General features: G+C 41.4%; 1 protein-coding gene across 1 annotated transcript in view; it reads right to left on the bottom strand.

Moving 5' to 3' along the window:
* Positions 1–2,124: 2,124 nt before the first annotated feature.
* Positions 2,125–26,089, bottom strand: part of LOC141013227 (uncharacterized) — a 38,295-nt gene continuing 14,330 nt past the window's right edge. The window contains exons 6-66 of the mRNA XM_073487262.1: positions 25,181–25,303; positions 23,566–23,685; positions 23,342–23,470; positions 23,193–23,240; positions 22,714–22,755; positions 22,496–22,558; positions 22,337–22,411; positions 21,591–21,674; positions 21,414–21,470; positions 20,780–20,833; positions 20,356–20,409; positions 20,172–20,225; positions 20,027–20,080; positions 19,888–19,941; positions 19,768–19,812; positions 19,279–19,332; positions 18,349–18,393; positions 18,025–18,078; positions 17,893–17,937; positions 17,174–17,227; positions 17,001–17,045; positions 16,220–16,273; positions 15,791–15,835; positions 15,450–15,611; positions 15,304–15,357; positions 15,155–15,208; positions 15,020–15,064; positions 13,946–13,999; positions 13,763–13,807; positions 13,622–13,675; positions 12,438–12,491; positions 12,269–12,322; positions 12,056–12,163; positions 11,877–11,966; positions 11,711–11,764; positions 11,334–11,441; positions 11,015–11,122; positions 10,869–10,922; positions 10,723–10,776; positions 10,415–10,522; positions 10,250–10,303; positions 10,083–10,136; positions 9,937–9,990; positions 9,801–9,854; positions 9,572–9,679; positions 9,001–9,054; positions 8,789–8,842; positions 8,648–8,701; positions 8,363–8,416; positions 8,171–8,278; positions 8,027–8,080; positions 7,846–7,899; positions 7,651–7,758; positions 7,203–7,256; positions 7,053–7,088; positions 6,905–6,958; positions 6,464–6,785; positions 6,182–6,294; positions 5,931–5,999; positions 3,068–3,301; positions 2,125–2,978 (exon numbers count right to left, since the gene is read on the bottom strand). Coding sequence (XP_073343363.1) covers positions 2,832–2,978; positions 3,068–3,301; positions 5,931–5,999; positions 6,182–6,294; positions 6,464–6,785; positions 6,905–6,958; positions 7,053–7,088; positions 7,203–7,256; positions 7,651–7,758; positions 7,846–7,899; positions 8,027–8,080; positions 8,171–8,278; positions 8,363–8,416; positions 8,648–8,701; positions 8,789–8,842; positions 9,001–9,054; positions 9,572–9,679; positions 9,801–9,854; positions 9,937–9,990; positions 10,083–10,136; positions 10,250–10,303; positions 10,415–10,522; positions 10,723–10,776; positions 10,869–10,922; positions 11,015–11,122; positions 11,334–11,441; positions 11,711–11,764; positions 11,877–11,966; positions 12,056–12,163; positions 12,269–12,322; positions 12,438–12,491; positions 13,622–13,675; positions 13,763–13,807; positions 13,946–13,999; positions 15,020–15,064; positions 15,155–15,208; positions 15,304–15,357; positions 15,450–15,611; positions 15,791–15,835; positions 16,220–16,273; positions 17,001–17,045; positions 17,174–17,227; positions 17,893–17,937; positions 18,025–18,078; positions 18,349–18,393; positions 19,279–19,332; positions 19,768–19,812; positions 19,888–19,941; positions 20,027–20,080; positions 20,172–20,225; positions 20,356–20,409; positions 20,780–20,833; positions 21,414–21,470; positions 21,591–21,674; positions 22,337–22,411; positions 22,496–22,558; positions 22,714–22,755; positions 23,193–23,240; positions 23,342–23,470; positions 23,566–23,685; positions 25,181–25,303 — 4,605 coding nt within the window. The 3' untranslated portion in view covers positions 2,125–2,831. The remainder of the gene's footprint in view (positions 2,979–3,067; positions 3,302–5,930; positions 6,000–6,181; positions 6,295–6,463; positions 6,786–6,904; positions 6,959–7,052; positions 7,089–7,202; positions 7,257–7,650; positions 7,759–7,845; positions 7,900–8,026; positions 8,081–8,170; positions 8,279–8,362; positions 8,417–8,647; positions 8,702–8,788; positions 8,843–9,000; positions 9,055–9,571; positions 9,680–9,800; positions 9,855–9,936; positions 9,991–10,082; positions 10,137–10,249; positions 10,304–10,414; positions 10,523–10,722; positions 10,777–10,868; positions 10,923–11,014; positions 11,123–11,333; positions 11,442–11,710; positions 11,765–11,876; positions 11,967–12,055; positions 12,164–12,268; positions 12,323–12,437; positions 12,492–13,621; positions 13,676–13,762; positions 13,808–13,945; positions 14,000–15,019; positions 15,065–15,154; positions 15,209–15,303; positions 15,358–15,449; positions 15,612–15,790; positions 15,836–16,219; positions 16,274–17,000; positions 17,046–17,173; positions 17,228–17,892; positions 17,938–18,024; positions 18,079–18,348; positions 18,394–19,278; positions 19,333–19,767; positions 19,813–19,887; positions 19,942–20,026; positions 20,081–20,171; positions 20,226–20,355; positions 20,410–20,779; positions 20,834–21,413; positions 21,471–21,590; positions 21,675–22,336; positions 22,412–22,495; positions 22,559–22,713; positions 22,756–23,192; positions 23,241–23,341; positions 23,471–23,565; positions 23,686–25,180; positions 25,304–26,089) is intronic.

Genomic DNA, 26,089 nt, shown 5'->3' with positions numbered 1-26,089 from the left:
GAGGAGCAGGAGGGGGGGAAGAAGAGATAAGGGTCAACAAAAGAGGTGAATAAGAGAGGACCGAGGCAGGGACAGAGGATATGAATGGTTTATGCTCAGGCTGCAGGGCACAGTGAATACAGAATAGGAGCATAATTTACACACACAATCAAGGGATAGCCCCGGCTTCATGCCAACCCTAAATCAGCTCTCTGCAAGACATCTGACTCCAAAATGTAACTTTAAAAAGCCGTACAAGGGCTTATTTACTTTGTCTTTGAAATATGTTGTCTTACAGATAGTTATTGCCTTTATTTCAACCCATCCTGACAATTTAAACTGCCCTTGGAGTTGGTTCAAAATGCAGTTGCTGGCCTTTTAGCCGAAACTCAGAGCACATTTCATTTTTATCATCCCTCCACTAGCCTTCAGTTGCTCAAATAAACGATTTTACTGATCAATTACGAGGCATTAAATGGGTTGGCCCCAACTTATTTTTTGACAATTCAGGATAAAGGTGCTCAAGTGGCCATTCTGGGTGCATCGTCATGTCACTATATCGAATGCAGAGAACCATCATCAACATATTTCGAAATGTACGTCTGTTAAAAACTGCTTTTAATTGACATGCAATATATGTCTTCATCAAGCACCCCATTACTATCTATAAAATGTCGTATTAATAGTAGAAACAATAGTCGACAGCCATTGTGGCGCAGCTACATGCTAGCATGCTCACAAGGACAATGCTAATATACTGATGTTTAGCAGACTTATGCTTAAAGGTCCCATATTCTGCTCATTTTTAGGTTCATACACTGTTTTTCTCATTCTGTCCGTTGCTGCAGCACCTCTCCTCACCCTGTCTGAACACTCAGTTCCAGTGTCTGTCTCTCTTCCTAACCCTCTCCTTAAAAAAGCCCCGTCTGCTCTGATTAGTCAGCTCCCACAGGCCTGAGCAGGCACCGCCCGCTGTGTTTCCAGATCAGCTCTGCAGGTGTTTGGTATTGGTATGGTATTGTGTGCTGAGATCACCATATCTCTTTGAAATGTACCACACTGAGGCCATATCGTCAAATCTAATTAATTTATTACCTCCGCCAATGAGGTCATGTTTTCACCCGTGCCTGTTTGTTAGTAGGTTTGTTGCAGGCTTACATGAAAACTGGTGCAGCTCTGGATCCAGGAAGCTATCCTTACTTTCTTTAACATTGTGAGACACGGTTTTACAACATTACTTTATCAAGGAATTAGGTGGCAGCTATCTACAGTTAGAGTACAATTTGATATGGATAAATGTGACTGTTGGGCCGTGGCGGAGGTATACGCTCTACTGATTGCCTTTCTAGATTAAAATTCTTCACCAGTGAATAGGGAACAAATTTAAACACACACAAAAAATAAACGTCACTTTACATCAACAGCTGGAGTTTCCTCACTAGCAAAACAAAGGCTTTTTGCAGCGTGTGAAGCAGCACATACAAGTGGTTTTGCTTTTCTGTGGACACAAGGCAGACGTACACAAATAGGTGAAGAGAGAGAAAAAAATATTGGGAGTGAATGTTTGATTGTTTTTGCAGTTCAGAATTGAAATTGTGACACCCCTAATGACAATCCATTCAATAGCTGTTAAGACTTTTAATGAAAAACAAAAATATGAAATAATATCAACCTTACGCTGACGTTCAAGAAAATGGGGATCGCTTAAATCAGTGGGGTTCATGGTGACCGTGAGTTTCATGGCAATCCTTCCAATAGTAGTCGAGATATTTCAGTCAGAGTTTCAGCTTGTCGTAGTGGTAGACCGACAGTTATTACCATTTCTAAAAATAGCTTTAAATTGACATGCATTATACTGTAGCCCGTGTAGTCACCCACCCCGTTACCATGGTAAGAAAAGAGAAGTATGATTATAAGGACAAACAGATCAAAGTGCAGACCAGAGAAGAGCACACCGAAGTGAGTTCCAGCTGAAGGTTCATCTCTCTGCTCCTCAAATCTTCTTTCTGTTGGCTTTGTTTAACAAAATGCAATCAATCAAACTAAATCTCATCATATTAACTTAAATGTACATGATGTACTTTTATTACAATATGTTACTCAGTCACTTCCCCACACAACTATGCATAGAAAGACCTTGAGGCAATCATGTACCACAGTTTGGTTTGTTATGTTGAAAAAATATAAAATATGGCTTCACAATATAAAAAAAAATGCACTGCCCCAGTTCCCTTTTGTAATGTACTCCGCAAGGAGCTACATAATAGCACCGTGATGAATTACACTCCAATATACATCACATAATAGATAATTATAATAACAATATGACAACAACAACGAACAAAAATAAACACAACACATTGAGGTTTGATGATAACACAGGAGATGGTGGGTGAAGGTTTTTGAAATATGGTATTTTTGTATTTCTGAAGATGATTCACTGTTCATACGGTTTGGAGATTTATGTATGGGTATGTATAACTGAGAATAGAGTGCACAGATCAATAAATGCATGAACAGATATGGATAAAACTGTGATAGCACCACACTCTCCTTCAAAGAGAAATGACATATAAGAAATGTTTGTGACTGAGGAAATGGTTTTTACAGTGAGTACAAGTGAACTGCTTTGTGAGTCAGTTATGAGATGAATCTTATGATGCATGAATCAAGTGTGAGTGAATGAATGTCTGTATAAAAGATGAAAGTTTAGATGACGGAACACTGGTTTAGGTAAATCAACTTATAAATATGTTGCATCAGGTAAGTCTTGAATGTAGTTTTCTCCCTGCATGTAAAAAGTGTCCATGGCTCTTTTTCCTATTAAATTACTCCTGTTCCCACCGGCCTGGTTAACCGTTGAAGCAGACCGGGCCAACTTGGAAACCAAACTTCTGGTTCCCGTTCCCAAAATCAGACACAGCCACGTCGAGGATGGGGAGCGTGGTGGACAGCGGAGCATCAAATTCCAACACTGTCCTCTCTTGCCCTGAGCGTGTCTACAGCAGAGAGAGAAACACGATCGAACACTCAGAAAACTAATATTTGCCTAAATGTTCACACTCAAATTTATATCTGTGTTACTCACCTGACACCCGTCGTACAGCGCACTGATGTAATGTGCGTTCTCATGCGTCAGCTCCTCCCCGTTGCTGCCTCTGAAGCGGAGTGCATGCTCGTGGTTGAAGGTGGCGGTGTGCAGCCAGGCGGCGGAGTTGAGGCAGTGGTAGGTGAAGGTCTGCTTGGCTGTCGCGCTTAGCAGCTGCAGGAAAGTCAACTGGACCACGTGAACTGGAATGCTGTCTGACCCGGAGTAGGAAAACTGGAGGAAAAACACCAGAATAACACACACACATAAACATACAGGTAGTACACAGAAAAGTAGGCGTGTATTGTTAATTGTGTTTTTTATCACACCCAAATTTGAAAATGCAAATCCCCTGCATCGTTCTTAAGCTTAACTGCAATTCTCCACCTGCCCACCAGATGCCCTCAGACTTCCCCTATCAATCCTGGTCACCTGACTCCCACACCTGTGTCTCATTCCCCAGTCACCCTGTCAGTATACCAGCCCCTTTTCCTAAGTCTGGTGCCAGATTGTAAATGTTGCTTTGTACTTCTGCTTTCCAGCCATCTGAACCTGAACCCTTTCTGTACCTACCTGCCTTTACCCTTTACCTGCCCCGTTCAGGTTAATCTGGGGATTCTCAACTACTTCTGTTTGGACTTGCTACCCTTGTCTGTAGGCTTATGTATAATCCCTTTGCCAATAAATCACTAAATTGTGTCTGCGTGCCCAGCTGTCTGCATTTGGGTTCGTTTACTTGCTGCCTCACACAGGAATATGAATGTTTGTACCATATTGCAAGGTAAATGATCCAATATTGCTGAGACATTTAATTAAAAAAACAAAACTGTCAACCTTCTGGTGGCATAAGACACAGAGTCTTAGAGGGAGTCATCCTCTGAAGACCATGAATGTCTGTAAGAAATTTTAATGCAACCCATCCAGTATTTGTTGAGATGTTTCAGTCTGGACCAACGGGGTCCCTAAAGCTATGCCACTAGAAAAAATTGATACATAGATTTGAATGGGAACTGCATGATAAAAACAATCTGCACACAACCTCGCTCACTAGAAAATGATGGTAAAGAAAGGTATAAACAGCACAATCTGAGGATTTGAAACAGACACAGGATGAATAATGAAACAATACATGTTTAGACTAATAAAGTTCAGGAGCTATGATTCAGTGTGTGGATACTCTGCTTTACCCAAAAACAAAGCCTGCTTCTCATGAAAAGGGGCTTTGAAGCTGCAAGATCACTTTTGAAACACTTCCACAACAATTTTGAGTTGTACAAGGTTCAATGCCAAATGACAGCTTTTGTCAAAACCTGATTATAATGAAAATGTTAATTATCATGGTCACTGTTAAGTTTTTTTTGTGAGCCTCTGTTACACTTTGTTGATGCAGTTGTCTTTATGAGGGCATGTTTTTCAAGGCCACAACCTCTGGCTTATTTTTTAAAAATATTTTTAAAGCTTATAAACTCCAGAGGGGACCAGCACCTGTTTTTCATCTTTTGCCAGAGCAACACATTTCTAATCTACTCCTCGCCCAGAGCCATCTTCACACAGAACTCCTTGCCAGAACTCACCAAGAGCATTTTGTGTGCTCCTCAGAAAACCCTAGGAGAATTCTGGACTGCAGAATGCATCTCCATCTTCACGGGCAGACTTCCACCAGTCTCTTTAAATAACACTTTGTCTGCTCTGGTGGGAACTGCAAGCTTTTTTCACTAACCTTGATAAGTGGAGGATTTTATTATGGTAATTGTGACTCACTTACTGTAACATTTCTGCTCCCTGTCTTTGTATAGACAGTTTTGTTCGTAAGAACATGTGACCAAGCTGACTGCACCACCACCAATGGAGTTTCTCCATACACATGTGCTGGCTTGGCTTGAGTTGGTTTGATTCGGCACATTAGCCGGGTGTGGCAGGGATTTCCATGACAACAGGTGTGTCTTTAACCGATGACACATTTGCCTTGTGTGGTGGTCAAAGGAGCGACTGTAAGTACTTTTCCTGCTCTGCTAACAAAACTCCACTAATTCAATCTTAAATACTATTTATTTCCTGTAAATTCTTCATTTTAAAGCCCTCTGTTATTTAGTTATTTAAAAGCTTTTATTATGAAGCAAAAATCAGGAAATGTTGCGTTTTCACCAGTAGTAACATAACAGTTAAATGAGGTTAAAACAGGAGATAAACTTCAAACCACAGAGATTCAAAATTACTGAGAGCTGAACACAGACACAAGTTGCGTCCCACCACACAGCCCACTTGGAGGCGGGTTGGGTTTGCTTTGGGCCTACTTCAAAATACGGTCCATCTGGGGCCATGACTTTGGCTCTACTTGGCGTGGTAAAACCATTCATGGAAAAACAAATTTCCATGGCTCGGTTTGATTCGGAGCAGCCAAAAGCATCATTGGAAAGAACACTCAAGGTTCAAACCTCCAGTCTATGATGTAGAGGATGGGAACTTTACTCCTACCCATCAATGAACCCCTCGTCATTTATCATTACAGTAAGTGACGTTGTCCTTTCTATAAAAGAGAAAGATGACTTTCTGCTGCATTAGAAAATAAGCTGAAACCTGTTAGTCAGACAGAAAACTTTCCCCCCTGTAAAAGCTCTGATATGATTTGATTGCTGCCAGATCTCTTCAGTTGATCTGATGGTTCGGGCTAAATAATACAAACTGAACAGTGTTGTAAATAGTGTCTGCCAAATGTTTTAAATGCTCAGTGCCTTTCTGTAACTGACAAATACCTGTTAATTAGCATGCAATCAAATATGTCCCACATTTGCAGCACTGTTGAACAGCAATTTTCTCTTCCATGACACACACATCAAAAGCATGCACAACCATCACACTATACCTGTTTTCCTTTCCTGAATTTACTGTACCAGGTGCCAGACTTTTCCCCTTTCCAGGCTGCTAACTTCACCTGATGGGAAAAAAAAAAAAGTTCACTCAATCAACACACAAATGATGACTCACTCATGTTTCATCTCTTGCTGAGAAGTCATTCAGCTTTTGGCAAAGGCTCCTGTTAGCTTTGAACATTTTATCAAATGCTTATTTATAGATTTAGTGTGTCTTTGTGTGTTTTTCTGCATGAAAACTAACCGACTGGAACTTCTTGTCAGGGTACAGACATGTCTCTCCTTGTGCAGTGAAGTTGCAAAACACCTTGAAGGAGTCTCTATGGCAACCCTGGTTTGGATCTATCCAGTACTCACCTTAAGAGACAGAAAAAGAGAGAGGAGGATAGAGAGATCAAAGAAACACAAGGGTAATATAACTGTCAACACCAAAAACACCAGAGAAACATCACACAGATATAGATAAGGGCATGCAGGCAGACAGCTGTGATAATAAAATGTCAGGAGACACAAACTGATAAAATACCGTTCGGGAGCCCGGGGCTGAGGAGCCAGAGCTCTTTGCAGGTGCGGGCAGGGCTGTGGTACGTTCCTTGTGGGTTACGCAGACCTTCCACCTCTACTTTCATAGAGGACAGAGATGCAAATACTTCCTCCATGCCCTGGCCCTCCTTCTCCTTCATCACACCGTTCTGCTCCTCCTGGTCCCTCTGCATCCTTTCCTCCTCGCCTCCATCTGTTACCTTCTCCTCCTCCTCCTCTTCAAACGCAGCACCATCCACAGAGTTGTGGTTCCTCCTCCTCCGTCCCCGCTCTGGTAGAGGGGACATCCCAATTGCTGGTGATCCCTGAGGAGAAGGGAGGAGAGGAGAAACAGGTGATGAGAGCAGAGCAATAGATTAATATTTTACAGTTAGTTGTGAGGTATTAACAGTTGTATGGGTGTTGAATCTACAGCAGAACTCACTGGTGGTCCCGGAGGTCCTGCAGGCCCATTATCTCCTCTGGGACCAATTGGACCCTAAATACACACAAAGCAAAGGGATCAATTTAGAGTGGAATAAGGCTCCAACATGGTAGCTCTCACTTATTCAATAAGACAGTTTCACAGTTACCTGGTTTCCTTTAGAGCCCTTTGGACCAATAGCACCCTGTGAGAGAGGCAAATAATTTAAGCTGAGAACAAAATCCCAGTGAGCCAGATGATAATAATGGTGATGTATATTTTTGTGTACTGTACTGTCAAGATTATCTTGTATACTCACAGACAGACCAGTGGGGCCAGGGGGACCGTGGGGACCTGGTGGACCACCTGCACCCTGATATTAAACACGAAAGAAACAAAACTGTCAAGGCAGAGACAGCAAGTAGATCTGCTGGAGGTAACTACAACAAAATTCCTTGTTGTTGTTGGGTCCCCATGAGAAGATCTTCTTTCTCCTTGTTGAAATCAGCATTGTCCACTCGGTACATTGCTTATGCACGTAAATCAGGCCTCAATCTGAACGATAACTTGCAACAAGGACAAGAAGTGTCACAAATTTGATTCTTGATTCTTTTTTAAAGAAGAATTAAAAAATGTCAACAACAAAACCACAGTACGCAGTTCAACTGAATTTTGCACACCTAACATAATAGTGGGACTCAAGGCCAACCTGTGGACAGGTTTCCTTCTTTGCCTGGTTTGTAATCCAGTGTGTGTATTTTCATCACCTCATCTCCTTTTGGACCCGACTGTCCCTGGTTTCCTGGCAGTCCTCGGTCGCCCTTCTCTCCAATGTCTCCTGGTGGCCCGATCAGACCTATTAGACCACCATGACCCTGCAGAGATGACACCAATGAGCTTAGGGTCAAAGTCAAACCAAGGTCAGAGTGAATGTTTATGTACGTATGTTTTCATGCACGCACCTTGTCTCCCTTCTTGCCATGGTCTCCCTTTAGTCCAGGTAATCCTGGTGGACCCTGAGAAGATTAATTTACGTTTTAATATTGTTCCATAAAATGTCAACAAAATCATTACTATTCTCTCTTAATATCATCTGTAATAGTATTTTTCTTTTTATCTACTTCATTTGATGAGTCATCTTACCATGGGACCTGGAGGTCCTGACTGGCCAGGGGGTCCATTTAAACCCTGCTCACCCTGAGAGAAACACACACAGACAGAAATAATTAAACCTCTATCTTTTTTATGCTCCACTTCCACTGCTTCACTCTCAAGTCTGTGACCTACTGCAGGGCCGGGGATCCCTCTTAAACCTTGAGGACCAGACTTCCCAGGGTGTCCTTGAGCACCTACAGGTCCTGTCTTCCCTATGGGACCCTCAAAACCGGGAGCACCCTGGTACAGACAAAGAGCAGGGTGACCTTCAGAAGCTGTGAGCCTTCAGATGTTATTATTCAAAGAATTGTTTCTAACGCTCACCTTCGCTCCTTTCAGGCCTGCCTTTCCTTCCTTCCCTGGTTTTCCCAAGTGGCCCTGAAGAACAGCATTTTAAAACATTTTAACCTGAATCTGTCATACGGATGCACTGATGCACAAACACACACTCACACACCCACACAGAGAATGCATTAAGAAAAATACCCTCAACTTCATCCTACTGGGGTTAGAGGGTTCAACTTTTACTTAATCAAATAGAAAATGAGGATTCTGAGTGCATCAAAGGTGCATGCAAGCACCGACACATGTAAACAAAAACACACAAACCCTTCGGCCTGGAGGTCCAGAAGGTCCAGGTTCTCCTGCGGCTCCTGGTGGCCCCTAAAAAATATAAAGAAACTATTATACAGCCAGTATGATGACAGCATCTTTCATGTTTTATGAATGAAAGAATCTAATTTTACTTACAGATTTCCCAGGTTCTCCTGTGTCTCCTTTAGACCCTGGCAGACCATCCACACCCTAAAGGGTAAAGAAAAATAGTTGGCAGAAGAAACCACAAAATAGTTAAAGACATCTTTGTGGCATCATAAAACCTGAATACATAGCGATGTGCTAATGTTGATACAAGTATGTGAAGAAGAGAAAGAGGAAGGTGAAGAGAAAGACCAGGCACTCACATTGATTCCAGCTTCTCCCTGCTGTCCGAGATCCCCAGTAAGACCAATAGGACCCTGAACACATAGAGAGAGAGAGAGAGAGAGAGTCAGAGCTACGGTTGTAGCTATAGCCTTATTTAGTTATATAAAATACCAAGTTAAATTTCAAATATGTCAGTTCATTAGAAGGATACTGTGATGGAATGCAACAACTGCTTCAAGTGTCTGAAGATGTCCAAAGCCAGAGTGCAGATACTGTGGTTTGCTTTGGTTTTTAACTCTATTTTGTAGATTTGAAGTCTAGTTTTGTGGCAGAATTAAAATATTTCCTGGCATAATAGTTTTTACATCATACAAATAGGCATCAAAATATCAGATTCAGTGCTTAGCTTTTACATTCTAACCAAACATGTAATCACTGAGTTTAGCCTTTCTAGGGCAGTGTAGAGTAAATATGTTATAGTACAAGAAAATTAAAGGAAAGTGCATTGTATAGTATGATGCAGGTTCAAACTATAGTTTGGTGTTGCATTGTATTGTGCAGTAAATAGCAGCACAATATTAAAGACAGGGTTTTTGCTATGTTTCTTACAGCATTGCCCTTGGCTCCATCCTCCCCTGTGAGGCCCCTGGCTCCCGCAGGACCAGCCGCTCCGGGAAGGCCTGTATCTCCCTTCTCTCCCTGGTCTCCTTTTTCTCCCTGAAGTAGCAGAGGAACAGAGTGAGCAATTAAAAGGGCTGCGGCAGAGAAGCTTTAAAACTGAAGACGGTGGGAGCAAATTTGAAGATGTATTTGATCAAAAGAAAGCAAACACACTCACTAGCCTTCCTGGAAATCCGACTGAACCGGGGTCACCTGCCTCGCCATCCTCCCCCTGAGAGACAGAAACTAGTATGTAAGAAATCCAGACAGTTTGTTTTATACATTCTGTTCGCAAAAACTGTCAATTTCTTCACCTTCTCTCCAACAACACCTGCTGTTCCTATCATCCCAGGTCGACCAGTGGGGCCCTGCACAACACAGAGGAGATCAGTGTTTCTTCAGAAATCTAAACAGGTGGTTGACTAGGATGAGGATGCATAGATATTACTGAGAGACTTACCAGTCCACCAACAGGTCCTTGAGGGCCAGTGGGGCCTTGTTGACCAGGAGGACCCTAAAACCAGTTTTGTAATGTGGGAGAAATAACAGCAGTTTATTAATTTGTGTAAATGAAGGAAAAATGAGATGTAACTATGGGACAGGTGTTTGAACAGGATTTAAGCTCACCATGAGTCCCACATGTCCACTCTCACCCTTCTCTCCCGGCAAACCAGGCATGCCCTAAAACACACAGAGGATTAGAGGAATAAAGTAAGCAGCTCCAACTTTTCTCACTCTATTCAGAAGACGTGATTTCTGTAATCTGCACCCTGACTGCTGAACAAATCTCACCTGTAATCCCATTGGTCCTCTACCGCCCTTGAAGCCACGGAGTCCCTCATCTCCTTTCGGACCGTACATGCCCTGCTGGCCTCGGGGGCCCACCAGTCCATCTACACCCTGGTACACACAGGAAAGTGAGGAGTGTCAATGACTTTTAAATGATGTGTATTGTTTGATATAACTGGCAGAAAGGCAGGATTGATAACAAAATGTGTGATGCTTGTATCGTTTGGACTTTTTGCCTACTCGCGCGTCTTTTAGTTTTTGAGACAGTTAACAAAGAAAAAAGCGAATACAACGAGAAGAGCAAGACTGACCGGAAGGCCAGGCTGTCCAATGAGACCTTGAGTGCCAGCTGGGCCTGAAGGGCCCTATGGAGAGAGAGAGAGAAGGACATTCAGACATAGTTATAGCATACAGTCCATGTTGCCATGTCGATATAGTTCTCCAGCTCAAGACTCACTGCTTCCCCTTTGTCTCCTTTGCTGCCTTTCTGTCCGGATTCTCCCTGCTCTCCCTGTAGACACACACAGAGGATACGCAATTTATGGCAACAGTACAAACACACACAATCTCTCACTCTCACTCACTCACAGACCCACACTTTACCTTATCCCCGTCATCTCCTGGAGGTCCTGCCGGGCCCGTAGCCCCAGGCATCCCTACAGGTCCCTGTTCTCCATCTTGACCAGCTGGTCCTATCGGACCTTTCTCTCCCTGGAAAACATTAAATAAGTGTCATTCTGCATTCAAGCTTGATACAAAGATAACAAACATTAAGAAACAACTGATCCTAATAGATATTTCCTATGTGGTTTTCTTTCCATCGATATTGATTAAAATTTAGTATAAATGTAAGTATAAAAGAGTGTTAATAAAGTTAATAGAGGAAGACATAATAAAAGAAGCACAAATAAGATGTAATTACAGGTTCGCCCTTCTCTCCCATTGGTCCAGGTCCTCCGATTGCTCCGGCCCGACCAGGTTGTCCGATGGCTCCTGCTGGACCTGAAGGGCCCCTCTCACCTGTCGACCCCTAGAGATAAGAGGACAAGTCGGTCCTTGAACTTGTTGGCAATTAAAAGAATAGATGCATAAAAAAATGCTGGAATCATAATGATGTTTGATATCTGTTTCAATTATAAGACATCCCTGCAAATTTTTGATGTGAATTTGTTCAGTTGAAATTAAATGACCAGTCTCTTAATACAACTTAATACAAAATTTTCATACATTTCATAAACAAAAAAAACAGACAAGCCCCTCCTGAACCAGAAGCAACCAAAAAGTTTCTCTGTAACTCACTATAGCTCCTGAGGCTCCATTAGGTCCTGATCCTCCTTTCAGACCGGGAGGTCCCTGGAAAGATCATACATAATTTAAAAACAATGTGGTTTATGATCAGTCAAAATATTAATACATTCAGTAGTTTGTGGGGAGTATGGTGTATGTATATTCATGCGTGTGTTACCATGATTCCAGCGGCTCCTCTGCTCCCCCTGAACCCTTTCAGTCCTGCAGGACCGTTCTTCCCAGATGTCCCAGGTAAACCTGGATCACCCTAAAAAAACCCACAAAACATTGCACAATAAAAACATGTATGAGATGACAATGATCAGTGTTTATGTGTGATTGACTGTGTGTACTCACCTTTCCACCTTCTTTCCCAGCAGCCCCAGGTAAACCATGCTCTCCAGGTACACCTGGTGCCCCTGGGTGACCACGGTCCCCTGTTGGACCAGATTCTCCTGATTTGCCCTGAATCACACGTAAGCGATGGGGTTAATCACACCAATACAGACACAAAGCACAAGGCAGGACGAAGTATTTCATAACAGAACTGATCTATATTGTTGAGCTCACCTGTGGTCCCACAACACCCATGGGTCCTGGAGGTCCCGTCTTCCCTTGGAATCCCTGCAGTCACAGAAAGAGATGGGTAAAAAACATATTCTGGTGTGTGTGTGGGTGTGTGTGTGTGTGTGCAGTTACTGATGACCCTTTATAAACTGTGAAATTTGACCTCACTCACCGGCTCTCCTCTTTGACCTGGGTGACCAGGAAGTCCGTCCTTCCCAGCTGGACCCTACAAACACGCATACATGCATGCATACATACAGAACCACACAAACACAAACACAAATGCCAAGATAAGAAATCAAGGGAAGCTCAGGATAAAAACTGACCTGCAGTGTTCATGTAATGCCTGTAAAGTTTAAAGATGAGGGGGAAAAATGGTCTGCGAGTACTGTTGTTAGATTTCACTCTGCCAGAATTTTATTCATTGAGCTGTCAAATATTCAAATACAAAGTCAGGAACGGTCCCCTGCAGGCCACTGTAGGTGATTCATAGCAGCCTTTGACTCGGATTTCTCTTCCAGTGCGTTCTCAGTCAGACAGAAAATGACAAAGTACAACACCTGAAGCAGTATGAAATATTGGCACAGCAACAAAATACCACCGCCAGCCAAGCCAAAAAATAAAACATATCTATATATATTTTACAATGGCAATCCCTGCCACTCAACCTTTCACACATTGTTTCAGGGACCTGTTAACTGCAAAAAATCGAATACTGACTTAGAGGTCAAACTCATCTGTTTGCTCAGGCTTGGAACCCGTAGAAAATCTATTCTTCTAAGATTGTGTTTTCACTGTGAAGGGCTGTAGATAAATATTCTTTTCACTTCTTTTTCTTCTAAATAACTTTCAGGTTTTAGACTGGATTTCAAGTTTTTTCTGCAACGTACATCTGTGGTAAATTACATATTTATATACATACGTACACTGTCCCATCTTCATCAAATTCAATCACGTTATTGATCTATAATACAATTCTGACAATGCTGCCTAGTTTCTAATCTAGTTAGAGACCTTCCTGTTTACCCTTGCTTTTAAACAGTTTTCTTTGATATCAAATGTATCTGTCTTGTGTGTTTTTGTTTGTTTGTGATGAACAAAAAGGTTCATGTTTCATAATGTGTCACCCGTATCTAGACTTGACATCCTATATAGTAATTAATATTAAAGTAATGGAGTTACAACAAGCTTTATCCAAAATTCAAGCATTTTCAAACCTTGAGAACACCACTATGACATTCAAGTGTTTTCAAAAATTTCCAGCACATGTACACATCCTGAAATAAATACCAGGACTGATTAATTCATTCTAAATTTGTGTCTCTGTGTGTGAGAGTCTGTTTTGTCACAACTCACGCTGGATCCTTTAGGTCCTGGCTCTCCATTCCTTCCTTGCGGCCCTTGAGGTCCCTAAAACAACATAACCATTCAATGTAACAGGCGATCAGTCAACTGATCAATAAATCAATTTTCAAATATTGAAAGTATTTGTCTTACCCTCTCTCCAGGAGATCCTGACGGCCCATCATGTCCTGAGGCGCCCTATGAAATTGTAAGAGGGAGGAAGAACATGGAGGTGGTGATGGATTTAACTGGTAAAGCACAGCTTAAAGTGTAAAATTCAGCCATCAACAATGACTGACAGGATGTTACTATTGGCTGAGAGGAGAGTCAGCTGACCTTTTCTCCTGATTTTCCTGTAGGCCCTTTAGCCCCTCTGGAACCTCGTGCACCCTGTTGTAGAAGAAACATGAGTGAGACCAAACCCAGGACAGCCATGGACTTGTACCGACCCGACAGAAGGTGTCCGGTGACTCACTATACAGAGAACTTACAGGAGCATTGTGATTTTAAGGTGATGAACACAATGATGAAGGCTAACATAAACACCATATCTCAGGTATATTGAGAAAAGTTTTGAAAAATATAAATTGTTCCATGATTGTTTTGGTAATTTGGGGGAAGTGGAAACAAGTTGCAAACACAACAAGCAGTTGCTTACTTACACATCCAAAAGCCACAGAGCAACATTAACATTCATTTACAATCATCTCTCTAAGCCACTTGACAATGTAAGTCCAACATTCACTCTCTTCTAGCTCTGTTTTTGGTCTCCACATTGTCTTTGAAGCTTTAATTAAAAAACAACTGCCTACTGCGGCCGACAACAACACTATGAGGTCAGCACAGTAAATCGAAACCTTCAATGCAAAAATGTTACATCTTTAAGGGTAACTTAAGAGTTGAGTGATAATTATCTGCTGGTTTGTCACTATGAGCAACCTCTGTCACATTACACAATATCACCTGATCCATTATTACTATAAAATAATTAATTATACCTGACTGAATGTAAAGCAGCAGTGTAGTGATGTTATATTCGTACCTAATCTAAATAGGTATGTACTCGTGCACTGGGTAGTAAATTTGATCTCTGTCATTTTAATCCAGATACAATAAATTGACAGTTTGAATTCAACAGCATACGATATACTTTATCTCTTTAGTACACTGTCAAAGCCATATTTTAGCTCGCAGAAAAAACAATCAAAGAGTCCCTCCACAAGAAGACAAAAGCTAATGGAGGGGGCTGGACTTCAGCTCTCTATCCCTCATCATCTGACTCACCTGGTTTTAAAAGTGCACTCTGTAAACTCTGGAGCTTTGAGATGTGGTTTTCTTTCACAAACATCTCACCTTCTGTACAAGTCATTACCTACTGAACTTGGGAGTGTTTTTAGACACAGCACTCACATTTGGACCCCTCTGGCCTGCACCTCCTGGTTGTCCTGCAGGACCCTGAGTAATACAACGAGAGACAGAGCTTTAATGGAAGAATATGATTTCCAGACATAATATCATCATTATTTTAAACACTCTTCTACTCACTTTCTTCCCTTTCTCTCCTCCAGTTCCCAGTACACCAGGAAACCCATCAGAACCCTGAGGAGTAGGAAGGAACACATATTCACTTTGTATGAACGATATCCACTATATCAGTAATATCTTCACATTCATTAAATCATTGATCATTTTACCTTCGGCCCCTGTCGTCCTGGATATCCTGGCAACCCAGGAACTCCAAGTTTACCCTAAAAACAAGATATGGTGTTTTTAGTATTTACTGCTATTTTTTTTTTAATCAATATTGATTAGCATTCCACATGCTAGCCTAGCTTTGTACCTTCTCTCCAGAAGTACCAGAAGGGCCACCATCTCCTTGTGGACCCAGCTGGCCTTTTGGCCCCTCAGGCCCATCTTCTCCTCGTCCACCTGGAGCTCCGTTGTCTCCAACGTCCCCCTTCGCTCCCATCTCCCCTTTGGCCCCTGGGAAACCATCCTCTCCCTGCAGGCAGAATGAATTGGAGGAGAGTGAAAATCCAGTTTAACAGACAAGATAAAGTCACAGATGGCAGTGACAAACAGCATGCATACTGCAGTTGATCTCTGGAGGTAATGCAATATTTTCAGACAACAAAACATCCCCAGTGTGCACAAACTCTACCATGTTTGTGTTTATCTCACCTTTTCGCCTTTGCTTCCCTTTAATCCTCTGATTCCATCTGCTCCCTGTGAAACAGGAGAGAGAAAACAAACTGGAAGTCAAGATCAAAACAGAAAACACATTATATAATATCGCTGGCTGTTCAAGGCATCTTAATGAGGGGCAAGCATATCAAACTGCTGCCATGCTTTGCCATTAAACCTGACTGTTATTGGTGAGAACAATAATGATCTGCTGAATTATTTGGCCTGGAAAAAGTTAACTTTTCTAGAAAAAGAAAGGCAGCCTTATTTTCAGACAGTCATACTGTACATGTTATTCTTTCATTTTATTGAATATTATTTTCTCAACCAATAATGGGCCAAGAAATTAACCATGTGATATTAAAACCAGAGGATCAGTAAAACCAGAGTCACATAGCAGGAATATTTCACCTTTGCGTTTCTTACCTTTACTCCTCGTTGTCCAGGATATCCAACAGGCCCCTGCACTCCCAGAGGACCCTACAAATGAACACACAAGCATTAAAAGAACAGTTTTACATTTTGGGAAATATGCTTATTTGTTTTCTTGTTGCAAGTTAAATGAGAAGATTGATAGCACTATCATATCTGTCCATTGAATATGATGCTCTGTTTAGCTTAGCACCTAGACTGGCTCTTCAGGGCAAACAGCAATAGGTTTGAATTTTCCCATGCTCCAAGTATAATAAATGCACTTAATTTGCTCTAAAACCTTTACTGCAGCAGGTCTGCCAGGAAACAAAGGACATAAAGTGAGCTCAGCAGGACTTTATTGTTGCTACCACTCCACTGGATTGATTTTCTTTTAACATACAGATCTGGTTCTATGCTTTGATGTCCCATCTCCTCTTGTACAGTATTGTGTTTGTACCCACTTCTGCAAATCATTTTTTCCTTTGATGGACAATAGAAGTCTAAAAGTCTGAATTTAGACTGGGAAAACAGGGGGAAACGGCTACCTTGGCCCCACTGAAGCGTAACCAAATCCACCTACCAGCACCTCTTAAACTCACAAAGTAACACGTTAAAACATGTTTGTTAAATCAGTCAAAATGACAAATTGTGTTTTTTACAGAGAGCTGGGAGTCTTGGCAAGATAACAAGTAAGCAAACCTCCCACACTGCCAAACTGCTCCTTCATACCTTCGAGTTAACTGTAACAACAACACAACATGCATTCATTGTACACAAACACCAGCAGACTTACCGGCAGTCCTTTTTCACCTGGAGTGCCTTCTCTGCCAGGGTGACCCTATTGACAAGAGGACAGTATCTGTAGTTAGGCACATAGATGTGATGTCAAGATTAGGATTAGGGATAAAGTAATGCATCACGTCAATAAGACTCCTCTGATATACACGAGCTCAAACATGTACTTACTGTGGGCCCGTCGTTTCCAGGTAAGCCCTGCATCCCTTTCTTCCCTTGAGGCCCCTGTGGAACAAAGGTAAGTTGGTAAATCTCAACTCCTTTACCCCATTGAGAAACGATGTATCTTATATTAATGTCCTTGTAATAAGCGCTAGTTATTAAGTTGTAAGGCCTTTATAAGAGCCATAAAAGAAAGATTAACATTAGTTAATACAAGCCTTAGAGGTTTCTTGTATTCGCTTATAAAAGCATTACAAATACATTCACTGAGTTTAACTTACTTACCTATGTGATTGTTGAACCTTATCTTGTATTTTTTGTTGCTTTATCAAGATTAATACATACTTTATTATGTGTTTATTGGCAGTTAACTATGCAATTATTGACAGCCAACTTTGCTTTTTGCAGCAGCTGGATCTAAAGTGAGAGCAATGCCTTATTAAGGTTAACAAATCCTTTATTATGTACTTGTTAACAGTTAACTATGCTCTTGGAGCTCCCCCATTTGGAGTGAGCACTGAATGTGGTCAAAGACTGATAAAATGTGAATAAAAAATTACATTTAAACACAATAACATAGTGGTGAAGCACGAAGACACAAAATTGTTTTTTGTTGTTTTTTCATCCCTTTCAAAGACAATGTATTATAAAACATAGCCTCAAAAAAGCCTTAGACGGTTATGCTTATTATAAGGAACTTACCAAAAATCCAATTACAAGTGTCTTACCTTCTCTCCTGGATGCCCGACTAACCCCTGAGGACCAGGAAAACCCTGTAGGAGAGATGAACCATTAGTATTTCTGTGTATGCATTTATGCAGTTGAGTTATATATTTATAGTGTCTATTCTCTGCTCGTACCACAATTCCAGGGTTGCCTTGTTGTCCAGTTGCTCCGATGTCTCCTGGTTGTCCCTGTGATGAACAGGAAATGATGTAAATGGAAGTGTTTTGTGCAGACACATGAACAGCTTCATTCCAGGAATAACAAAATCGACCACACACCACGTTACATTCTCCTCTGTTATATTATTGTCTTATTGGTCGCACACTCCTCATCTCATTCTTGCACTTGTCACTTTAACATATGTGATCTAATTGGAAAAAAGCCAAGACACGTTCTTTGAAAGCTTGCTCACTTGGTTAATAAAACATATTTTGATTCTGTTTTTTCATTATACTCACTATGTTTCCCTTTGAACCTTGAACCCCGTCAATTCCTCGAATGCCCTGTGAGGAGAGAAGGAAGACAGTTAGTGAACAGGACTAGTTTTATCTTCTGCGTTCTTCAGTAAACGCGTGTGGCCTCTACAGTATATCAAAAACATCTTGGTAAGCACAAGAGCTTGATATTACAAAATGATAGGACAGAGGAGGAGCTGTATACTGCATTTATTAATTCCCTTGTATGATTTTTATTTTCTAGCTGCAGGTTTTTGTGTCACATTTTCTTTTCCAGTCTGACTAAAGAAAAGCTAAAAATGAGGTTGCATTGCTGACTCTCTTTAATTTAGAAATTTTCCTCCGGCTTGTTAGATGAGTCTCTTGGGAGGCCAGCTAAATAAAACAGAAAATTATGAGCCACCTTGTTGATTTTGGCTCTACCACCTCCTTGCTTGAGGCATTTCATGCTCAATTAATCAACACCAGGCATAAATATATAAATATATTTTCTTACTAAATAAGAAGTGCTTCCTCTCTGTGCTATCAGATGGTCGTAAGTGCAAACGTGTGTTTCGACGAGTGCAAACACACTGTTAAGTTATGCAAAGTAGAAAGAGACCGCTTGAGGTGTTTGGAAATTTTGTATTTGGCAAAGAGAGAGAGTCATTTTCTCAGATGAGATAAGAATATCGTAACATTGTGTTAACAAATGGAGATCTGCAGTTACATCATGATAAGGCATTATCTTAAGGTATCATCTGATAGTGACACCACAGCTGGATTTATGTTGGTGGTGGGAAAGAGCCAAATTTTTATCTGCATTAATAAACACAGAGGCGAGATAGCAGATAATTACTGGCATCTCATGGGTTTTACTGTTGTCAAGGGTAGAGATTAATGTGTGTGGCTGAATGTTGGCACACAGTTACACAACTTAAATTTCACACTCACAGTCCGGCCGGGTGGACCAGGACGACCTCTGGGCCCATTCAGACCTCTGGAACCCTGAAATACACATTGCAGTTACATATAATGAGATATAATCGGAGGTAATTGAGAGTGTGTACCCTAATACTTCTACTTCTCATGTCATTTCAATCAATGTAAGGCTACAGCCAGCAGCCAGTGAGCTTAACTTTTCATAAAGACTGGATACCATCCTCTCAAGCAGGTGAATCAATATAATTACCTTTGAACAGAGCCACGCTAACTGTTCCCCTGTGTGCAGTCTTTATGATAAGCTAAGCTCACCGACTGATGATTGTAGCTTCATATTTAATGCACAGATATGGGAGTGGTATCAATCCCTTCATCTAATTCTCAGCATGAAAGCAACAAGCAATATTTCCAATACCGCTGCCATTAAATTTAAATGTGATATTCTATCTATACAAATATATACATTATATACATTGTGTGTTGTTTTGCATTGACACTTACAGCATCGCCTGGTTGTCCTCTTGGTCCAGATGGCCCCTCAGAGCCCTGTGAAAATCACAAACATTAATACACCCTGAACATGCAGAAACACAAACCGATGTCATCATGAATATCTCTCACCTTCTCTCCTGGCTCTCCTGCAGGACCTACAGGGCCTGGCTTACCCCTGTCTCCCTGAGAAAATACATACATGGACGTTGGCAATGAGTATCATGAAATATCTGATAAATCTGCTCATTCAATCAGCCAGATAGCTCACTTTATGTCCTTTGTTTCCCGGCAGACCAGGCAAGCCGTCAAAGCCTCTATCCCCCTGAGAAAGACAAGAAGGGTTAGTTCCTATCTTAAGAAGACAGAGCAGTCAGTGAGTGAACAGTGTGACTGTGACATCAGTTCTTCTTCACCTTTGCTCCAGTCTCTCCTATCGCACCACGGGCCCCATCTTCACCTGCTCGTCCCTAATTAACACACACAACACAATAAAATCAGATAATGATAGATTACTCATTGACATAGTGTAAATGTTCAAGAAAAGAGTATGACAGCATATTAACAGATTAGAATCAAGACTGCAGTAAATAGTCTCACCATTTTCCCAATTCGCCCGTTCTGACCTGTGATACCTTGCAGTCCTTGAGGACCCTGGAGAGAAACAGGGGGAAAGAAAGCAGATGACGGTCGAGCCGGCTCGCAAAGAAGTCCCAGTGATAAAGAGATCACTTCCGGGTAGACAAGTGGCTGTTGATCTGCATTACAAGGTATGTGAAATCTGCAAACTTCTTGTGATTTTCAGCAGTAACTGTAATGTTTCAAGTGATATAGCCAAACATGGTGGTCCGACCTATCTATCTGTCTACTGTCATTCATAAATATCATCGTAAAAAAAGAAAATTAAATTGTTTATAAGCTACGTGACGCAGGGGGTTTCTACATGGACATTATTGTAAACCAACATTGTGATTGGTTCTGTACAGAGAAGTGAGTGTGTTGCCATGACAACCAGCTGACTTACCGCTGGCCCCATGTCTCCACTGCTGCCCTTCAGCCCAGAGGGACCTGGTGCACCCTGGGAAAGAAAAACTTAGAATATTTAGTTGTCCAAACAAGTCTGCTTTGGGATCCATTGTCTAGTGCTGTGTGAATCTACATTTTTTTCACATTGTAGTACAGTACCAGTTTAATCACTTATGTTAAGTAATGTTCAGGTTGCGTAGGTATTTAGAAAATCTTGTTACGTTGCTTGAAGTAACGTATTTTTTCTACTAAGTAGTAGAGTAGCATGACCAGCCACTTAATCTTGAAGGGGAAAGAAAAGGGGAAAGGAAAACCTCAGTAAAAGTTGTCAGAAAATTGTGAAAAATGTCAATCAAGATGACATGACAGAAGATGACAGAAAATATCCACATTTAGGAAGCTGGAAACAGAGAATTTTGACTTTTTTTCCTTGAAAAATGACTGTGTTTAATCGGTTATCATAGTTGCCGTTTAATTTAGTAATTGACTATTAATCAAATTCATCGATTTATTGTTGAAGCTATACAGGAGATTATTTATCCTTCACCTGCGCCTGTATGTCTTCTGATTCGCTGACATTAAACAGCAGACTATACACATTTACATTTACAAAATGATGGGATCTCACTCACCAGTGGTCCTGGTCTACCCCTGAGGCCGAGCGGCCCTGGTGGTCCCTTCATTGCCAGCTACAGGAGGAGGCAGAAGGAGGAGGAGGGAGTCAAATAGCAACACACAAACTGCAGTAGTTCTATAATAGCTCCGTGTGCGTTTATAATGTGACTATAATATTTCACATGTTTGTATACCTTGGTCTGCTGCAGGATGGCCTGAGCCTGCGCCTCCTGTGCAGAAACCACAGTACCTAGTTTCGGATCACCACCTGACTGGAACTGCACACACAGAGACACACGTGCACAAGATGCTTTTCAGTCAAACTCAATACCCCACCTAGTGGCCAATATGTAGCACTGCTATTAAATTGATACATAAAAAGGTGCAGACAGGTGAAAGGAAAAATCTGAAAAACATAGCAGAGAAACATAACAAGCAGGTGATTCCCTACAGGGCATGACGGGTTTATGAATGGTTTGAGGAGTATGGTGTTATTTTGTGAATCATATGTCATGACTGTCACAATCACCTCAGATGTAAACATCAAATAAAGTAAGGAGATCAGTAAATTGTGTCTTCGGACCACAGCTGACTGATATAAAAACAAACATTGGGCCAAACACACTTGTCCAGGACCTCATTGATGAGCTAAATTGCATGTTTGGTTGAAATTTTGTTTGACACCTACAGTACATAAATTATACGTGGTGTGTTCCAGGTATGCAATCTGGAAAGTGAAGTGAGGGGCAGGTGATGGTCTAACTTCTGAAGCCAAACAAACTTATGTAACAATCCTGAGGAAGCCCATTTCTCAGTTACAACATCCACACATTCCCATTCACCCTACGGCTCCGTTAAGGGTTATTAGGTCCAAATAACTGCCATAGCAACCCCACTGCAGCTTGTAAGGCCTCAGGCGACACAGAAACATCTCCATTACCGGTATGAGCATGATGTTTCCTGGGGGGCCTGGTATCCCATCAGCTCCGTTAAGGCCTGGTCGCCCTGGAGGGCCCTGAGAGGAGACATAGGAGGACAGTTAGCGAGAGATACCAACAAGTGGTGGACACTCACACAGCAACTTGAGGACGGTCCTCACCGGCTCCCCGGTGTCTCCTCGAGGTCCTACTGGTCCTGTGATTCCAGAAGGCCCTGCCTCTCCCTGCACACATGGACAAAAAATATTTGATGGCATTACATTTCTGTATTTAAAGCAACTACATTTGTGTCTGTCTTTCCAACATGCACATTTTTTTTAACCTAAACACTGAAGAAAAATGTGTTTCAATCAGATGTCGTGCAGCAAAGTTTACTAACCTCCGGTCCTGGAAGCCCATGTGGTCCTGTTATCTGCGTTCCCTGCAGAAATTTAACAGAAATTCACTTTTTCTCTGAGGTGTTTGGTTAACCTGTAACTATTAATACCAGTTGTATAATTGAATTCAATACTGGCCTCCTGTATTACTATTAATCATATACCTAGAACCTACAAAAACTTTTTTTCTTTTTGAAAAAGAAAAAGCAAAACTTCCAGATTCATCACTGTTGTCTATGTCTTAAATTATTTTCTCAAATCAGGAACTATCCGGTCAACCAACCATGCAAACAGTGAGTAAAAATAGTACATGGATGGAATATCTGATGAAAGAATAAGTAAACAACACTAAAAATTTCATGAGATATTTGATGCCTTTCTTCTTCTTGAGACTCGATGCTGGTAGCACGTTTCAGTCGGTGCTCAAAACATTTTGAGGACCAAAATCAAGCACGTGTGGTGGTGTTTTGTTTTTTCTCACCGGTCCCAAAAAGCTCGGCTCTCCTTTCTGTCCTTTTTCTGGTATATCCTAGATACATATGGACATATGAACAGCATTAATGTAGATGAATGAAAGGGTTAGTTTTATGTCCTTTATCCTTTATGTGTAACTGATCATTTGGATGGTACCTCTGTGTTAAGCGAGAGCTCCCGTTCTCTCTCGGCCGGTCCATAGCGCTCATCGTATTCTTCCTCATATTCATACTCGTTCACGTGGTCGTAATCTGTTGTGTTGTCATAGTCTTCGTACTCTACGATCTGTCCAATAAAACACACGCGAAGATGAATGATGAGAGACAGAATGAGAGACACAAAGCCAAGCTCGTGCTGCTTATCTCCCTGCTGAGTCTCACCTCATACTCGGTGACATTAGGACCTGCAGTCACCGTGGAAACAGACATGTCGTCATAGAGGTCACTGTAGTCAAACTCCTCAAACTCCTCCACAACATGTTTCTTAGGAGCTCTCTCCACCTGAAGACCGTAAAAGAATCAAAACAGAGTCGATCTGTGATGTTGTACAACATTTTGTTTGAGCTCACATAGAACATTAAAATCGATTAAAATAAATAATAAAATGAACAGAAATGTAACTTTTTGACATGATGGATGCCTTTTGAGATATGAGATTCACTGCCTCTAGTAGTCCTGTCTGGCTGAGTGCTCCGTTACATGAATTATATCATGAAAAGGCCAAGAAATGCTGGGCACATGCAATACATGGCACGGCTACAATGTAGTATTTTTAGCTTAGCTCCTTCAGGATTGCCTGTTTAAGCATGATGGCTTTATCTGAGTTCAAATTCCATGTTTTCCGTTGGCTTTATCATCCTTATTGCATTTTTGGTGATGTTGCAATAAAAAAAAACTGAACACACACAAAAAAAACAGGATTCCTGGAGTGTTTTGAGCTATAAGCCAGATGATGAATCAAACAGCAGCAGCGGAAGAGGATTTGAAACCTTTCCCAGGAGTGTGGAGCATTGGCTCCACACTCCTGGGAAAGGTTTCAAATCCAAAAGTGTATTGGATCACAAAACCATGTAGTGTGTTTTACTGTGAAGAGCGAGGGATAAAGAGAAGAAGAAAAATGAAGTAAAAGAGAGAGAGGGAGAGAGCTAAGTAGACACTAGGAGCCTTTAAAGATTTATAACTTCATTTTAAAGTGGAAATGTTGCATCGACAGAAAGGAAATTAACAGCTGGAGGCATCTCAAACTGCAACTAGTGGTTAGATGTTAGCGTTTGCCTGTCAATACGAGCTGCAATTTATATTCAAACAGTGTTGAGCTAAACACCTGATTATATGTTTACAGTTTTACACAGTTCTGTTTCCTGTTGTGTCATTTTAACGTCACAAACGTGCTGGAAAACAAGGAAAAGTAAAAAGCAGCATGGAGGCCAGTGACAATGTTACGTTGGTTACCTTTGATACCTCTTTGATTTCCGTGACTCATGTTTGCATCATTTACAATCAGAGCTGGAGTTGATAAACACCCCTGACTACTGCAGAATTATTTGATCAGGTATAAATGTAGACTCTACCCTTCCCCACTGAAGACAAATGGCAGATGTTAGTGGGATTTTCATCTAGTCTGTCTGACAGGGGTTTAACTCAGCATGCAGTGAATGTTTCTTCACAGCCCACAGTAATGTTTAAATTTATGTTACCCAGAGGATTATCTAATGTATATACATGGCTGAAAATAATTAAACCATTCATCTTGTTGTCATATCTGCCTTCCAAACTGTCCATAAATACCTGTAATAGCTTTCCTCGTACTAAATGAAACCTTGGGGGCTCCTTTTCCATTAAAGTGACAGTTGGGATTTACAACATTCAGCACCTGAGATGTCTCGCAGCGTGTGTTATGTGTGGAATGGGCCATGTGGACTTTATCAGAGACTTTTCCACGTGGTTTACGTATCTCTATCTTCCCTCTGTGATTGGCTATTAGAAGGGAACTTACCTCCTCAGCCTCTGTTAATATGGTGTTGTAAGGCAAAGGCGCATAACAGTCTGGGATGTAGTCCTGACAGTAGGTCTCTGCTGCTCTGGGGTCATCGACGATTAACAGCTGCTGGATGTCTCCCTGTGTCACAATAAAAACACACACAAATCTGTGACTCTACATAAGTGAAACCATATGATCATCACATGAAGTGGCATCACATTACGGATGTCATCACTGGTCTTCACTGTACAATATGCCATTAATTATACGAATGACCTGTCATCTGTCTCCCGTGTCTTTATCTTTGACTGTATGTGTTCATTTAGTCAGATCAAAGTGGCTTAACAGGCTGGTTTTTATCGTTGCTCTGCACTTAATCGTCTCCAGAGCTTCAATCTCAAGTGGCGCCAGCACATTAAATCCACAGGCAAGACACAAACTCTTTCTCTCTCTCAACCTATTTTACACATCCACACACATGGTAGGGAGTCCAAGCCAAACATGGGAAGGGAGTTGCTCAGTTAAACAGATGGACCACCTGACAATGGACTAAAAAACAAAGGTCATAGTTCACATTTGAGATCTGTCAAAACGGCCTCACACTGTTGAGGACACAACAGAAACACAACTAAAGGCCTCAGGCACAACTAAAAGGTTTTACACAGTGACAGATTTTTCCATTTTTTTTAGCAGGGCAGCAGTCAGAGAAGATATGTATTCAACCGCATATAGTGGCCTAGTTATTTGTCAGAGGTTTTATGTGAGAATGCATTCAAATCCATCCCTAGGGTAGTGGGAAAGGTGCAGTACATCCTCACAGCCACTGGAGGGCAGTAAAGGGAGACTAGCCTCTCTGTTTATTCATTTGTCACCATTTGATGTAGAAATCAAACAAGCAGCAACAAGCAAAGACACTTCCTTACC

The sequence above is a fragment of the Pagrus major genome, chromosome 1, assembly GCF_040436345.1.
Source record: "Pagrus major chromosome 1, Pma_NU_1.0".
NCBI lineage: Eukaryota > Metazoa > Chordata > Actinopteri > Spariformes > Sparidae > Pagrus > Pagrus major.
The sequence above is the reverse complement of the archived record's forward strand: the minus strand, read 5'-3'. Positions and strand labels throughout refer to the sequence as shown.